This window comes from Netta rufina (assembly GCF_964035555.1).
Source record: "Netta rufina genome assembly, chromosome: 11".
Lineage (NCBI taxonomy): Eukaryota > Metazoa > Chordata > Aves > Anseriformes > Anatidae > Netta > Netta rufina.
This window is the reverse complement of record NC_140134.1, coordinates 8,690,467-8,707,294: the sequence shown is the minus strand read 5'-3', so window position 1 is coordinate 8,707,294 and position 16,828 is coordinate 8,690,467. Positions and strand designations below refer to the sequence as shown.

At 39.3% G+C, this 16,828-nt stretch overlaps 1 protein-coding gene across 2 annotated transcripts in view; it reads left to right on the top strand.

Annotated features, from left to right (window-relative positions):
* Nucleotides 1-16,828, top strand: part of CIB2 (calcium and integrin binding family member 2) — a gene marked incomplete at its 5' end in the record, with an annotated part of 37,025 nt that overhangs the window by 6,941 nt on the left and 13,256 nt on the right. The window contains 2 exons of one of the 2 annotated variants that reach the window (XM_084293239.1): nt 1,869-1,903; nt 12,217-12,328. The exons of the other annotated variant lie outside the window; for it this stretch is intronic. Coding sequence (XP_084149365.1) covers nt 1,869-1,903; nt 12,217-12,328 — 147 coding nt within the window. The remainder of the gene's footprint in view (nt 1-1,868; nt 1,904-12,216; nt 12,329-16,828) is intronic. 2 annotated transcript variants of the gene reach the window in all.

Below are 16,828 nucleotides of genomic sequence, written 5' to 3'. Positions count from 1 at the left end.
GTTAGTTTCCAAACACATTAGTTCCTTCTCTGAATTCTCTGATGCAGTTACACTACTCATTGGCATGAAGTCAGCATAAAGGAAGAACAGAAATTAGCTGAGAGAAGCAGGAGAGCTGGCTGGACTTCCCTCTCAGAGGCTGGAGCCATGGCTTTTGCATTTGCTGTTCAGGATCAGCCAGGCAAAGCATTTATTAAGGGGTGTGTAAGGTCTTGCTGTGGGTTGGAAGTAGAAGCCAGGGTCCTGACCTTGGTGCCTTGACATTGAATAGCTCTAAGCTCTCTGAAAGTGGTCTCAGAAACCATTGTAAATTTTGTGACACCCCTAACACACAATGCCATGTAATTGTCAGGCGTATTTGGAATACTGCAGTCAGAAACAGTGGTCAGGCAAATACTTGCTATTACAGGGAAACAGGATTGTGTTGTCTTTTGTTATAAAGGTCTCCAGTGTCCATGTTTTTAGATTACAGTACTAAAAAATTCCTTTGATAAAAACTAAAGATGGAATACAATGTTTGCTGTCAAAGAAGTGAAGTGACTCAGATTTAAAAAACAAACAAACAAAAAACTAAATGTGGACTTTCATTGAAAAAGGTTTACGATATGACATCTTGCTGTGGTTTTTAGTGGTGTTCTCACAAGAGTTCTAGAAGGTGAAGGGTAACTCATCTTGTTCATCTTTATCTCTATCTGTGTATCAGTTCTGTGTCAGCTTTCTAGTTAAGTAACAGTGTCTGCTGTTTTCTCAAGCCTATATAATTACAGGATGATTGCTGCTCAGGGCACCACCATCATTTGTGAGATTGCACCTGCCTTTCATTAGTAAATGATGCATCCTTTAGTGGCAGTTTGACTGTAAGTGGCGAACAAGCTGGAATTAATGAAGACTTACCCAGCTGGCTCCTATTTCACTTTGTGCGGTTCCAGACAATGTGACATCTTTGTTGGCAGCTCACGGTGTGCCTTCCTATCCTGCCTTGTAACACTATTCTGCTACACAATACACGGAAGGGAAAGCTGCTTCTGCTCCTGCTTGGTGCAGAGGAGAGCAAGCAAACTCAATAATTGATACCAGGCAGGACTGATACCGTACCTGGATACCTAAGACGAGCTGGTTGATTGCTTCAGCTAGCTGTGATCATTTGCTTTTCCCCCGCTTTGAAGAAGCAGGCATTTAGCCAGATTAATTCTCACCTTAGGGACAAAATGCATTTTCAGCAGTTGACTGAAGAGCAGGACCAGGGTGAGGGTGCAGTAGCTCTATGTGATTATAGGTATAGCATAACAAGTCTGTCTGTTGTCTTGTCACTAGTTGATTTTAGGATGTATTTTTTAAATGTTTGCGTTAAAGGAGAAAACCTATTATGATAGGAGCTGAATTCTTAAGCGTATGCTCTGCCACATCACCCAGGCCTGTGAGAGAAGCAGGTAGTCATCAGGAGTGTTGTGGTTTGGTTATACTTGCATCTAGCACTCTGGTGCTCCCACCCTCCCATCAGCCACTAACTCTGAGACACAAACTTGCATGTTCTCTAAACTCAGGGCCTGAGCAGTGTGCAGAACTCATCATCCAGTATTTCATTGTCATCGGTGTTTCTAGTTTTGAATACAGGGCATAACTTTCCCTTTAAACAAAACAAAACAACACCTTAGGATATTTCAATTATTTTATAACATTCATTGCTTTCTATAGAGTTACTTTATAGCATATATTGCTTTCCAAATCAAAACCAGATGGTACATAAATGGTATATTTAATGTTTTTCTGCCAGCTCTAAGTTTTCTCCCCAAAACATTAAAAAGTAATCCTTTGCGCCCACTTTCAATATTTCTATCGTATGGTAATACATTTTGTTTTTTTAACAGGATTGCACATTCTTCACTCGGAAAGAAATCCTTCGGTAAGTAAACTATATTATTTTTTCTGTCATCACATGGAAAGAACAAAATCGCTTTTTTCTGACTGGTGAGGAAAACAAATGAAACCAGTTATTTTGCATAAATGAATGTAGGATGGGGCTCAGGGTACATGTATAATATGTATGTAAGCAAAAGATGTCTGTTGGGTTAACGTCACTAACATAGGCTTTTCTAGGGAGAAGCCGTCGAATAGTAGGGAGTCAGTGACTTTCTGAATAGAATTTGCTGCTTTTCTGTTTGTTTTTGCTCAGGATTTTTGTCCTAATAAGGAGCGAGACTACATCTGCGGCATGTATCTAGGATGCATGATATGGCATGTAACTTAGGAGCTCATAATGTTCTAGATTCTCAAATTTGAATAGCTTCTGAGACATAAGCAGTATCAGGGAAACAGCCTTTGTTTTCATAAACATTGGAAAGTGCTTTGCTCTGAGATCAGAAATAGATGTGGTCTCTGTGAGAGGTGTTCTTTGCCTTAGCAGTAAACTTCAGTAAGACTGATGTTCAGCAATTCTTTTGAGGTGAAAACTAATGGGTTGCTTTATTTTTTGGTAGGGGAAAATAGAGGTGGTATTTCAGCTAATTTCTTACATACCTTTGTTCTTGATATTTGTGCACCTAAGGTACATCTACAAAAAATTTTGTGGACAAATAGGAGTCTAGAGCATGTGTAATACAGGCCCAAATTAAAGAATATGACACAAAACACAACTAATTTTCTAGCAAGATTGTAATGTTGGCAGGGGGAGAATGGACACACAACTGTAATATGCTGATGAAAGAAATGCTGATGAAAGAAAGGAAGTAAGGAATCAAATATTTCCCCAGAAGATGTAATTAAGAAACTTCTTAATCTGAGTACACAGACTTTCACGTTTGGAAAACAGCGTTTCCATAATGAAAACTTACACCATCACGAGCAACTGAGAGAACATAGTAAGTGTACTTTGAAAAATATGCTGCAGATTTCAGGAAAAGATGTTCTGAAGTCAGAAAATGTCACTGTATGATAGGCAAGCAGGAATGTTACAGCATCGTGAAATCTGGCTATGAACTGAGGAGTCAGCAACTTTTGTTCTCTTTTTTTCTGGGTTGCAGTGGATTAAAAAAAATAGTAGTAGAGAAGTTTCCAATGTGCAGTTTTGACAAGGAGGTAAAGACTGACAGAAATGAAGAGAGATTTCTTCACAGAAATGTCCTAAGGTTTTTTTACATGCATTCTGGATTTTTTCTTGATGCATGATACTGAAATAAAACTTGTTGAAATTTGATATCAAGGCACTGAATGTTTCAGAACTTTCTAAAAATAGCAATTATAAATGAGCTGGATTTGCGAATGTTTATGTAACAGTATTCTCGGGTGTGTCTCAGAGCTGTGTAATTTGAAACTGCATTTACAGACAGGTGATTTATGATTTTTTGTCCTCGCATGGTAAGTGTGGCAGAGTAGAGGAGGTCACTGCGATTCATAAGACTTCCTGATAAAGGAAGGAGCACCGAACTGTGGCAAAGGTTCTACTGCTTAAGAACAAGATGATGATTATTTATCTAATAAAGTTTGACATGGTGACTATGCATGGGATAGGGACTGTAGAACTGGAAGTTGTTGGTTTACTTTGTTACTCCTTCACTAATCTATGTAAGCAACTAAGCATCTTTGACAAATTGCCTCTTTAATTCGCCTGTCTTAATATTTTTGTGCGTTTTAAGTATGAGGAAAATATTTCTTTTATCTTGATTGTTGAGGTTGCAAGCTCCTCCTGGTAAGAATAAATCAAACTATTTTACCTCCAGAATGCTAAAAATGGTCTTAGTTGTAGGGTTTGCATTCTGTTGTAGTGAAAATGCTTGTCTGAATACTTCCTGAAGCTCGTGGTGTCCATGAGAGGTGTTGTCATCACCTGGCATTTAAATAGACCAGTTTAAGTACAGTAAAGAGATGACTGTGGGAAACGGTATTTAAGTTAGAACAACCCTGATAGATTTTAATAAGGGCTGCTTTTCTAAAAAGCACAGAAATGTAAACAAATGACTTAGCAAAAAAAAAAAAAAAAAAAAAAAGGCAAATAGTTTTTGGCTGAAGTCAGCCTCCCTGGCTGGCTCACCATCTATTAGTATGAGTGGTAGTGATGACACAAGCAAAGGGACACGGTTGCTTAGATGGGGATGAAGGAATAAATATGGCAGCTCCAATTTATATGACTTTAAACTCATGCAAAACAGCATGAGATTGCAATTAGGTGAAATGGGCTAAGTGATATTATCCATCTTTCTGTGCGGGAAAATAGACCATCAAAAAGCCCAAACAACAAATTTCTCTTCTGCTGGTTTAATGAGCTGAATCAGCTCTTTCAAGGGTGAGTGCTAAAGCTGGAACAAGAACCAGAACAGGAAAATGGGACTGAAAATGAGGAAAGTAAAAGAGAGCAAGACTCTACATTTCAGTGGAGGTGAGATGTTAGATTGGCTTAGTCTAGTGTCACTGTAAGACTTTGGTACCATGATCAGTTTAAGTCAACATAAATGCAGGCTGCTGTCAAAGGGGTCGAGGACACGTTCTCCTGATCGATAATCTAAGTGTGGAAGGAAGTATGTTTATAAACTATAAGGAAATAGTGCAATTTAAGTTAAGGTGAAGAAGAAATGAAAATATCATCGTGGCCCATGATTATGGATCTAGGAGGAGGGAAAACTACTATGTTAATGGACTGCAGAAAAGATAATCATGCCTGGTGAAAGAGAAGAAACAAATAATTACTTATCATGTTTCAGTTGAGTGTTTATCACCAAAAAATGTAAAAATTCTCGTGGAGAAGTGCTTAACACAACTCATTAAATGAGCCCAGGGCAAGAGCATGTTGAAGATCTGTGGATAATGTAGATGTATACGTACTATCAATGACAAAATATTATCTAAAATACTTACAGGACAGCTGACAAACGTTCAGAATCCTTACTGATTCTATTGATAGGTGTGTGTTAGGGCTTTGAAAGCATACCCCGCTTTGCCTGAGAATGTGGAGATTACACCAGGACTGCAGGACGCAACCTCAGTGTATGGAAAGATGCCAGACCACTGAGTGGATGATCAGCTCTTAAGTGCCTAGAACATAATACGTGCTCAGATGCAGCCACTGTGGATTTGCTAAAAGCAAATCTCCTCCTTCATGAGTGACTGCTCTTGTGGATAAGAGAGAAGAAACAGATCCAACATATCTTTATTGTAGTAAAGCCTTTTTGCATTTTCCTGCATGCATTAGTCCTTTTCTACCTCTGTTGTATGAGTGCGCTAACCTCTTGGCTAAGGTACCAGTGAACATACTTGAAAAAAATTGTAAGAACTGCAAGAAGCATTGAGCTGAGGGGGGATTGGACACACTATGAAGATCAACGTTACCTTTTAAAGCCATGCTCAGTGTATCAGAGAGAAGGTCCAAGATCACCAACAGTCTGCACTGAAATTCATACAGTCAAGTATTACGAACTGTCAATAGATAGGAGAAAAAATTGTCAATGCAGAATGGTAAATGGTATTAGTAGTTAAGATATATGGGAAGGGGATTAATTGATCTAAGCAAATTTAAAAAACAAACTGACACCCCCCCACCCTCCCTGGATACCTTTGTTAAAAAAAAAAAAAAAAGGGGGGGGGGAGGGATGGGAGCAGGGGGTACTTCTAAGGTGTGTTAACCTAAACATTGTGTGTAAAAGGGGAGAATTCTATTCTAGTCAGCATGTCATTCTGGGACCTCAGTGTGAACAGACTGTCCAGTTTTGGGCATCACCATTCAAAAGAGATTTGTTGTACTGGAAAAGGTCCAGTAGAGAGAAACAAGAATAAGAGGATTAGTGGAGGAAAAACAAGAAAGAAGAAAGGTTGGAAAAACACGTTATTGATGGCAATAATTAATCTGTTTATATAACATGCCTGTCTTGAGATTGTAGATGGGATCAAATGCTTGTCTCCTATAAGGCAGTATTTCTCCTCCTGAGAAATGTAAATCTGATTTTCTAGCAGCCAAGCTTTTACTCCAGCAATAACGCTTATCTGCTAGCCAACCCGTCTGTTTCTATTTCTCCCTCTAGACTAGTACAATTTGGCAAATACCCAAGCATTCAAACACAGGTGTTCTTGGATATCTGTCCTAGCCAAAAAGTATGAACTCTGTAAATTAGAATTGTAGAGTTTGAGACTGACTTAACCTAGCTAGACAGCTGCTAGAAGAATATGGCACTAAATTACCAAGTTGGGCACTATCTGGACAATCAGCAAAGCTTTGAACCTTCTCGTGCAGAAGAACATTTATAATTCTGTTGCATTCCCTTCTCTGCGTGTTCATTGGCGTGTGTTTGAGGGGTAAAAGGTAAGGTACAGAGGAGCCAATTCTGGCCAATCCAGCTATATGCTGGATTTAAAACCCAAAACCTGCCTGAGAGTGAAGCTGGGAAGAAAAGCAGGGGTTTCCTCCAAGTGTCTGGAAAGCCTTCCTTATAAGGGAACAAATATGGGAAAGGGCTAGAGATGCATTTCCCTTGGGAGCAAGCTGCTGTGCAGATGGAGGGAGAAGCTAGAACACAGCTTCTGTTTTCCTAGCACATCTCGTCTTTCAAAAAGTTTGGGGCCCACGTGCAGAAAGGGGAAGTGCCCATATTGTCAGTTCTGGAGAAAAAGGGCTTTGCCAAGAGAATAAAAACCTTGCCATTTAAGCCCGGTGGCATAATTCTGAGACCCTGAAAGGAATCTTTCCTTAACCAGTTGCAGACAGCCCTGAATGTCCCTCGTTTCTCAGCCCCAAACTGAAGAACCTAGGAGTTGGACTTGATGATCCTTATGGGTCCTTTCCAACTCGGGATAATCTGTGATTCCACGAACCTCCTTCTCTTCAAGCTGTGGTAACTTTTTCTGTGTGTGGCAGACTTATGGATACAGAGTCATCTGCACCCCAGCTCTCAGACCCCACGTTTGACTGTCTGCAATAACAGCGCTGTAGGACAAGCGTGTGTGCACCCTAACAATTTGCATTGCTACAGCAACTAGCAGCAGTTGAAAATCAGTTCCCAGCTGCTGGCTTTGCCATCAGTATGTTGCATTCTCCCTGCAGTCTGTGCAATTCTGTCTTGAATGTTGTTGCTTCTTTTGCTTCTAGCTATCCATATCTCTGGGAGTTCACAAGGGCCGATCTGTCCGTTCCCAGGGCTGTGGGCAGACAAATCGCTGCTGCTGCTGCTCATCTCTGAAGTGTTGTGTTCCTGCATATTCCCAGAAGCTGTTCTGCAGCTTTTCCATGACACTCATACATCTGAACAAGAGCCAGTAGCTTTGATTTTGGTGGGAAACTGAAAGTGCAGCTGAACAGCAACGGAGTGCTTCTCTGGATGTGCTGTTCATTGTTTATTCCGTTCTGTACGTTCGACATTTGGCTAGATCAAGGTGTGGCTCCTATGAGCTCCTGTGGTGCTTTTACTGTGCTAGGCAGCTGAACACCACAACTGCTCTCTCACTCCCCCTCCTTCGAAGAGGAGGGGAAGAAGTAAAGGAAAGAACAACTTATGGGTTGAGATAAGGATAATTAAATTAAAGGGAAAAAATAATTATTAAGGAAAGATTATTATTAATTAAACAATTTAACTAAAGGGAAAATGGGAGAAGTGAGCAGGAAAGGGAAAAACAAAACAAATAAAGGCTATGTGGAAGTGCAGAGGAAAGAAATTACTCTCTGCTTCCCACAAATGAGCGATGCTTGACCACGTCCTTGAAGCAGGGCCTCAACAACGCATGTAGCTGATGTTCAGGAGGAGGACTGAAGTTTTCATAATGAGAGCCCACCCCTCCCCTCTTCTTCCTTTTTCCACCTTTTATTGCTGAGTGCGACATATGGTACGGAATATCCCTTCAGTTGGTTTAGGTCAGCTGCCCTGGTGATGTTTCTTTTCTCACCTTTTTGCTCACCCCCTAGGAGGGTTAGAGAGGGTCCTGATGCTGTGCCAGCACTGCTCAGCAGCAGACACAGCACTGCTGTGATCCCACTGCTGTTCTAGCTCCAAGAGCAGAGCACAGCACTGCATGGGCTGCTGCAGGGAAAGTTAACATCCCAGCCAGACCCAGTACAGCTCCTTGTGGGACTGCTCATCAGCACTCAAGGCCTTGCTTTGTCGTTCCAGTTAAGCCGTATTGCTCTTCGTTTTCTGTAAATATGCAGAGCAGTCTAGAATTTACTCTTTGGGGTGTTTATGATTTGTGGTGTTACATTCATATGTATTTTGAATGTATTCATGTTATTTAGCCTAAAATAGGATAGATATTCCTGAATAATTTTTTTTCTTTTTTCCATACCAAAAATGAAGTGACTGGTACTGTGAAGGCAGCACCAGACTTGGTGAGATGTTTTAAGGTATTAGGTTCTATAGGCCGCTTTAAAGGTTCTGCTTCCGTCTAATCAGTGAGCCATTACCAGCTTTTATCTTTTGTTTTCAGCACTCCTTTAGCGCAGAGTTCTTATTACAAAAGCAGCCCAGCTAGCTGTAATGTCGCAACGCAACGTTTAATGGTGGTGATTGATGTGTATCAAGCCAAGGAAGAGCTTCTCTGTTTCTCAGCATACCCGCTGGTGACCTCAAGGACAATCTGACTTTCATTCCGAGCTCAAGAGCAAATTAAAACAATCACTGCAGGGTGCTTAGAAATCTTTTTATTTATTCATTTAGGTCTGTTCAGGTATAGCTAGAGGCTCCGTTATGAGCGTAGAGAGATCCCATTTCCGCCATGTCTAGCACATGCCCTTTTGTGATTCCAGGGTGTTACACCCTTGAGAACAGGAGTAAGGAATCTGACCCACCATTTTTGCCAAGTAAAACACTTTCACATGGTAGAATGAAATAGCAGAACCAAATGTAGGGTGCTGTAGTGTTTGTTTTTTTGGTTTTTTTTTTGATTTTGCTCACTGAGCTGAGTTGATTTAACAGTTTCTGCTGTCTACAGGGGTAAGTCTTGATCTGTTCTTGTTTGATTAATAGAAAAAGTATACCCTCAGTTACTTGCACAAGCAGTGTTGCAGTTGCAACTGTGAGCTACCTCAAGGAGCTGTGAAACTTCTGTATTTTCAGTCACATCAGTTCCCTGACCTTGCTGCAGTTTCCTAAGTGTTACTGCTTATGCAAAGGAGGTGAGTGGGTGGGCAGGCCTGAACTGTCTGTAAGTGCAGATCAGCAGTTCGGGTTTGGATGGAATTAATTTGTGAAAGAATCACACTCTTGGTCCTTGGGTATGGTACATTAAGCTTAAACATACACCAAAATCTGAGGAAACAGTGTCATTTGTCTGTTATGACGTTTGTCACTACATTTCTTCTACTCTAATCTGTGGGAAGGAAAACACTAACAAATGCTACTAGCCTTTCTTCTCCTTCCATGCAGAATAAAGACAGCATTCTGCCAACAAAGGGGGAGCGCATCCAGGAAAGGAGAGATGCTTTTGCAGGCATCTGGAAGAATTTCTTGAGGCAAATACCACATCAGGATCTGTAGTCACTGCTGCAAAGGCAGTGAGGCTTGTTGTAGGCCCTGGGCTTATGAGCATTTCTAATAGTCTGTGCATGGTGAGGGCAGCCTTTCCAAATCTATGTGTGTTTAGATTGCACTGCAAAACTTCACATTGCTCCATTTCTAAGGCATAAATGTGTCTATGACTAAGGCAGACAGCCAAAGCCACTTCATTATTTTCAGATATGCTTCCCGTTCGGGGACATGCTGAACGAAAGGACACAAAGCCAGGTCACAGCTCCGTATGAATTCAGGCCATCATCTGAAGTGCCTTCTGCTTCTATACAAACAGAAGAAATAGTAGAACATTTAGCATGGAGGTTTACTGATATGCCATTTCCAGTTAGTAATTAATGTTATTGTGTCAAATGTGTCAGCACAGCAGTGTGTACAGTGACAATCAGCACAGCTCTCAGGAGATGGTTGCTGAAGCTGGCTCTCTGTATTGGTCTTAGTACTTGGTCCAGGTATGGCCATGGTGTGGCTGATTGATGTAGTGCTGTTGCATGCAGGAGGTTTATGGTTCTAGACTAACCCAAGTAGTCATCTGAGGAAATAACCTTTATGTCCACTGATCTTTGCATTGTGTTATAGAATGATTGATGAGAAACGGCCAGTTCCCTTGCCAAAAAGTAAGTACTCACCCAGTGTAATGCAGGTTACTCAAGTGCATGGAAGTTTGACTAAAATTCATGCAAAAGGGACTGTATTACACCATGTGATATATGGCTTTCTCAGGATCCTGTAAGAGGCTGCAGAAGTTCTTTTTTTCTACCAGTTATCCACAAAGTCATTTGAGGGACTGGCAATCCAGTGCTTAGTTTATCATGAAATGGCGTGTGGTGTCCCTGAATAACTTTCCAGCTGTCTTTACAACTTCCCAGCAGAGGAAAAAAAAAAAAAAAAGAAAAGAAAAGATGTGGTGTTCTGTTGATTGGTTTTATTGTTTTTTTTTTTTTTTTAATTATTATTATTTATTTATTGCAAAGGATAATGGTGCTTGTGTAGCATATTGCATATTGGTTTCAGAACCTTTGTGTTTTTCATTGTGATAATGCCATATAATAAAGCTATCTGAAATAGAGTTGTAGGATCCTTACAGATAAAAGCTTGTGAAAGACTATTTTATTGCTGTAATTTTATTTGCAGGAGCCTGGATCACAGCCACTTCCTACAGGCTCATTTGGATGCTTTAGTGTGAAATCCACTCAGGTGGAAAGTTCTTATTCCTATGGACCTTTGTGTGTTTTGGTGAATTAGGGAGAGAGTTAGTGGGAGGAGAACAGGATAAGAAAGCTTCCCACAAATCTGCTGTTAATTACTTGGATGTTTTTCCATCCCTTGTCTTTTTTCTAGCTACATCTGACAGAGTCCTGTTGAGCCTGAGGCAGTGTTCTGGAAGGCTCTCTAGTTGTTAGTGCCTGGCAGGTCCTTTATGCTCTGCTTCAGAGAAAAAGCAAAACAGACTTAACTGTAAATGGACTGACAGGGAACAGGTTGTCCTAACAGCTTTCTGTAGAAATGAATGTTGACTTCTTGTGGATGTTGCTGAATAAAACAGAGAAATTGCATGTACTCACGTGTATATCTAGGAATGTGTGTGTATATGTATATTACAGCAGAGACATCTTACCAGGGAGTTATTTGCTTGTTTTGGTGGGTTTTACCAACTTCCTGTCCCTAAACATGTATTTCTCTTTGTGAATCTAAAAACTAAGCAAATTCTGTCAGCAAATGTATTGTTCAGCTCAACACTTTTGGCCCGAGCTCACTCATCTTTCTTTTTTGAAAGGAATTTTATTACACTCTATGGCAGCAGAGCAAGGCTATGTGCTTTTATTCTGTGTCCTTTAGCAAAGTTTTTAGCTAAAACCTAATCGTTGTAATAGCTTGCTGAGGGTTTCTCTAGGAAAAACACTTGCTTATTGCCTCTAAAATACACCATTTTGAGGAATAAGCTCAGACAAGAATGAAACAAAACTGTGTGAAATGGAATGAAATGGAAATGGTCTGTGTGACAGTGCTACAATTACAAGTCTAGATCTACTTTGCTAGTGAGGCACAGCTAGGTAAAGGGCTTTTTATTTATTATTATTATTTATTTATTTATTAACTGAGAAGTAAGGTCTTGCAAGATGCTGTTGTCTATAGCATAGATGGCATATTATTTGTCTTTTCAGTTTCATGCCCGTATCTTTGACCAGCATTCTGCACTCAGCTTTGATCCCTGGGTTTTGCTCCGTGTCAGTACATTGGTCCAGGCCTGCTTCGTGTGTACACGTAGGAATCTGGTGCTTAAAAATTATATACAAATGGTGTGAAACCCTGCTTAATAAAAAACTCAAGGTATATGTCGGTGATAGCAGCAGTTGTGCTGGATACTACATCAAATCCCTCTATCTCCAAAAAGATGGGGGTTGGACATGTCAGTCTTTTGCACTTACAGATAATGATTAGCCAGATTTGTTTGATTACTCAGGTTGGATAGCTGGGAAAGGTTCTTCACTAAGATGGTGGTCAAGCACTGGAACAGGCTCTTCAGGGAAGTGGTCACAGCACCAAGCCCTCCAGAGTTCAAGGAGCATTTGGACAACATTCTCAGACACAGGGTTTGGTTTTTGGGTGTTCCTTTGTGAAGCTGGGAGTTGGACTTAGATAACTTTGGGTCCCTTCCAGATTAGGTTTATCTAGGATTCTCTACTGTATGAATTGAATGGGTTATTTAAAATGACTTTTTTTTTCTACTTGTTTACAGGTTGCATGGCCGGTACCATGAAATGGCACCAAACGTTGTGCCCATGGACTATACAAAGGACCCAGATGTTAAACTACCTATGCAGCTTATAATAAACATGCCTGAGCTAAAGGTATGGCTTCTGACTGCTTACAAACTGTATTCTGATAAGCTCTAAAGCTTTCCTGCCAGAGATTGTGTCAAATAAGTTCGGTATCTTTTCCCCTTCCAGTTATTGTTCAAGGGCAAAGCCAGCCACGGAAAATGGAAAATATTTAGGTGGATGTCTCCCTTGAAGAGATAGTTGGGATAGAAATTAAAGGAAATTAGTAAGAACTAAAACTACAATTTACACTCTCTTCATGTCATATATCCTTTCAAAGCCAGTGGGTTGTTTTGCTGATAACTTTCCTTAATCATATTGCATAGTATAGGAATGTAGTTAGTATGTACCTCATTATTGTTAAAATAGTTACAAAATTGAAACCTGAGATGTGAAATAAGTTTTTCCCAGAGTTGTTATAATATTTCTTTCATCAGCCGGTTGAAAGCTGTTCACCCTTGTAACTCCTAGAGCTATGTAGTGCAAACCTGATTAGAATTCAGCTACAGGTTAGCTTTGTATCAGCTGTTTGCATTTTCCAAGTCTGTGTCCTTGACTGCCAGGGCTATTGGTGTAATTCCCTCCTCTGCAGCTTATGAAGCTGACCTTCTTATCTCATCTCTAAAGAAATGAATGACATTTACTAAATCATGTAGGTATTACAGTTTTAAAAAGTTATTCTTCACCCATTACAGTGCTCAGCATGAATTAGGAAAAGGACATGCAAATAGTATAATTTAAGGTTTGTTTATGTATGAAAGTGTAACAGCAGCAGCATTCTATAAACCCTTTTTTAAACATTATTATGTGTGTAAATATGTTGAAATATCTATGAAAGAGCCTAAATTATGTGCCTATGGAGTTAATGAAGAAGAAAGTGCATCCGGAGAAGTAATCATGGAGCTTGAAAATAGGTGGTATAAAGATCTTGCTGAAATGTTCTTTTCAGTTCATCAGTTGGCATAAAATATCTTACTATATGTTGACTGTTCAGATACCATAAATATATACTGCAAGTTTTTGCATCACACAGATGTTTTTATACTCTTTTCTTATTGTACAGATAAGAAAATTAGGCAACAGGACGAGTTAGCAATACTTTGCAAAAATGCCCCGTATTTTTCCTCTCTCAAATTGAGTCTAAACTGGAGATAGCAACACAGATTTCTAAGTTGATTATCTAGAATTAGATTGTTTAAAACATAATTAGGCATCTAAATAGGTAGCCTGAGATAAGTAGCTACCACAAGCAGAGCTAATTAGGCCCCTAGGCTGTATACTGAAGTATATTGTTAAATTGCTAATGGAGCTAAAAGTTGGAAAGTAGAAAGCTTGCTCTAAGCTTTATTTTTTGTACTTATGACGGGATCAGATGAGTGATGAGAGGTGAATTGAACACAATTATGCACTACTTTTCAGAAAAACAAGGAGTTTAGTGCAAGAAGTTATTAGAGAGATGGCTGACAACACGTGAATAATGAGAACCCGTTGCCACACTGTGGATGAGACAGCATTGATATCTTCAAAAACTATTTAAGTGCTCGTACAGAGAATAACTCCACAGATTACTAACTAGATTTATGATTTGGATGTAATCTCTGTAAATCAGAAGTCCCTCATGTTCATTGCACTGATCTCTTTCTTTTTGAATTTTATTTCTATCTGCTGCTGGTTCCAGTTAGACTTAGGCTGGTGGACTGGGTGGGCTGATGATTTTGATGGTTACTGTGTTCTACTCTTTTTTTCTCTCTTAGAGGTGATCCCTAGATGAGTTGAATTTGTTTTTAATGTCCCAGTGAGATTTGCTTTAGGTTAGTTAAAGGATCAGTTCTTAACAGATATCCTGAACCAGCCAGTTACCTGGAACCTATCTTAAAATATGAATATATTTCTGACTTGCTGACATGTTGGATGGACAGCTGTATATAAAAATGCAAATTAGTCTTGTATGAGATGCAATAGCAGAAATTACTAATGGTCTTACCAATATGAATATAAATTAAAATAAACTCATCAGCTTTTCCAGTAGCTGGCAGGATAAAATAGTATGTGCTTCATGTGGTCTAAGCACATGGGAGTATCTTGAAGTATCCTGGTTGTATTAAGCTATCTGCTGTGTTTTGCTTATGCACAAATATTGATTTTTTAGATTTGTGATTAAAATACATGGTTCCTAAGGGTTTTTGATTGACTCATTCTTTGTTGCAAGTAGTTTGATATCTCTCTATCATGTCATGCCTGCAACTCTTTCATCACTGTAGCATCTTAGGTGTTTGTACTGGCACTTCATGTGGGGAGACTCACTATTCCTTAAGTTTTATGTAGTTATCAAGGCAGAATCTCTAGGATGTTGAGAGCGTGATATGAAATTTTCTGGCTCAGTTATGTAACTCTGAAGGGCTTAGCTGCCAGATGGCTGGTAGTTGTTTTGTGAGACATTGGCAGGCTGATATCAGCCTTCAGTTCTGAAAAGAAAATAAGTGATGGTAATCACACGTACTTTTTTTGTCTTCAGAGATACAGGATCAGACACTTAGGGAACAGCTGTTCTGTGAAAATGTTAAGAGATGGACTGCTGTTTTTACAAGACAGTGTGGTGCGTAAACTGAGATATAAGACATAGGTTTTATGTTGACCCACGATTAGATTTTGTGATACAAGAGCGTATGTCACTTTTGTAACATATTTAGGTGGTAGTGGTGTAATAAACTTGCATAGGTGTATTTAAAGTGGATCAAAATCTATCTTCTTTCACCCCTTCAAATCTGTGAAGCTTTCTGACCCAGCTATAGACTGTCCTGAGACAAATTGAATTTGGTTTCATGCAAATGGCAGGACAAAACTCAGTGTCAAATTTAATAATAATTCTCTCTCAAGTTTCCCAAGGCTGTGAAAACCCTTAGAAATACTGCTGTCAAACCAGTAGTTTTTCAGGAACTGAGGTTTTAAGAGTTTGTGGAGTACCTTCCATAGCTGGTGAGCTTGTTTCCAGTAAAATAACAATTAAAAGAGGAGACTGGATCTGCCGCACCTCCCAGGGTCTTTCAAAATATTTATGGTTAAAGGTTTTAAAATGTCACCTAAGATCTCAGTCATAAACCTGGGCCAGCATTGGTCACGAAGCATTTCCCTATCTCTTATACAGACAGGGGAACAAGTCTTTCACCTATAGTTCATTTTCCAAGCAGTCTAAGTATTGACTTCAGCTCATACATGAAGAAAAAATGTCCTTAACCTTTGCAACTTTCCCAGACTGCTAAATAAATCGATATTGTTTACTCAGTAAATTTTCATCAAGGTGAAGACAAAACTGACATTTGAATCTCAGAATAGAAACAAACAAACTAAATGTCTATTGAATTCTAATAAAATTAGTGATAATTTCAATGCACCTGGCTTTTTTCATATGCACATTACACTTCCAGTTACTGGCAATGTTGAGCTTAATACCACTGCAGATTCTGACAAATGGATAGAATCAATAATGCACTTTTCTAAATTAGATTCTGCTACTATAAAGAAATATCTTTACTTCACGCATTAATGTTTTGAGCCAGGATGTTTTTAAATATGTCTGTGTTTCAAAGGAAAAAAAGATCTTCACTAACTTAAATTGGCAATGAATTTTTCACTAATTCATGGTCCTTAAGTTGAAAGTCAGGGCAAGAAACAAATAAATAAAGAAGGGGCAGATACTTTAAGTTGATTAGTTCTACCATTACACTGAAGTTAACAGATCGAGTTTACTCCGTCTGTTCCATTGGAGTCTCTGTCCTCTAATTTTGACAATCTTGGCTACACAAGCAAAAGTCTAATAAGTTCATTCAAGGGCATATGAGAACATTTGAGATTACGCTAATTAATACTGCAAATTCGTCACAACAATACGAATTGCTGAGTATGAGGCCATGTAAAAAGGGAAGATGCCTTTATTTCAAAACACAGCTGATTTCACTTGCATTATCCCTGTCATTTCCACATAACTAGATGTGAGAATGTAACCTGATCGCAGAGATCACACGTGTTCTGTACGATGCAGGACTACATGTGTGGCTGCCGTCTTTGTGATGTATAAATCTCTGGTTGTAAGAACCTTCAAGTTGGCATACGGCTGTTTCTGGTTGTGGCAGCGTAGCAATCTTTGTGTCAAGACGAGGTCATAAAAGGGCTTTCTGGAGGGGAACCGTTTTTGTTTCATTCACTTTACAGTCTGTTGCTTTCCATTTTTGGCTTGTGCAGTAACTTCATTGATCCTCACAGGCCTTGTCATTAGCTGCAGTGGTGAGTGAGGTAGTTCATAAATCCACACACTACTGAAACAGAATGACCAGCAGTCACAGGAATCAGTCAGGGGAAAAAAAGGACACACAGGGAACAGAGAATTGATCACACTTTAGAATCAGTGTTAGCACCCAGTTTTTTTCTAAGTTTAAACATGAACACATACATGCTGCTTCAAAATAAAAATAAAATAATTTCCTATAATTTTAAGAGGATTGAGTTTTAGAAGTCATTTCAATGATTTTGTTG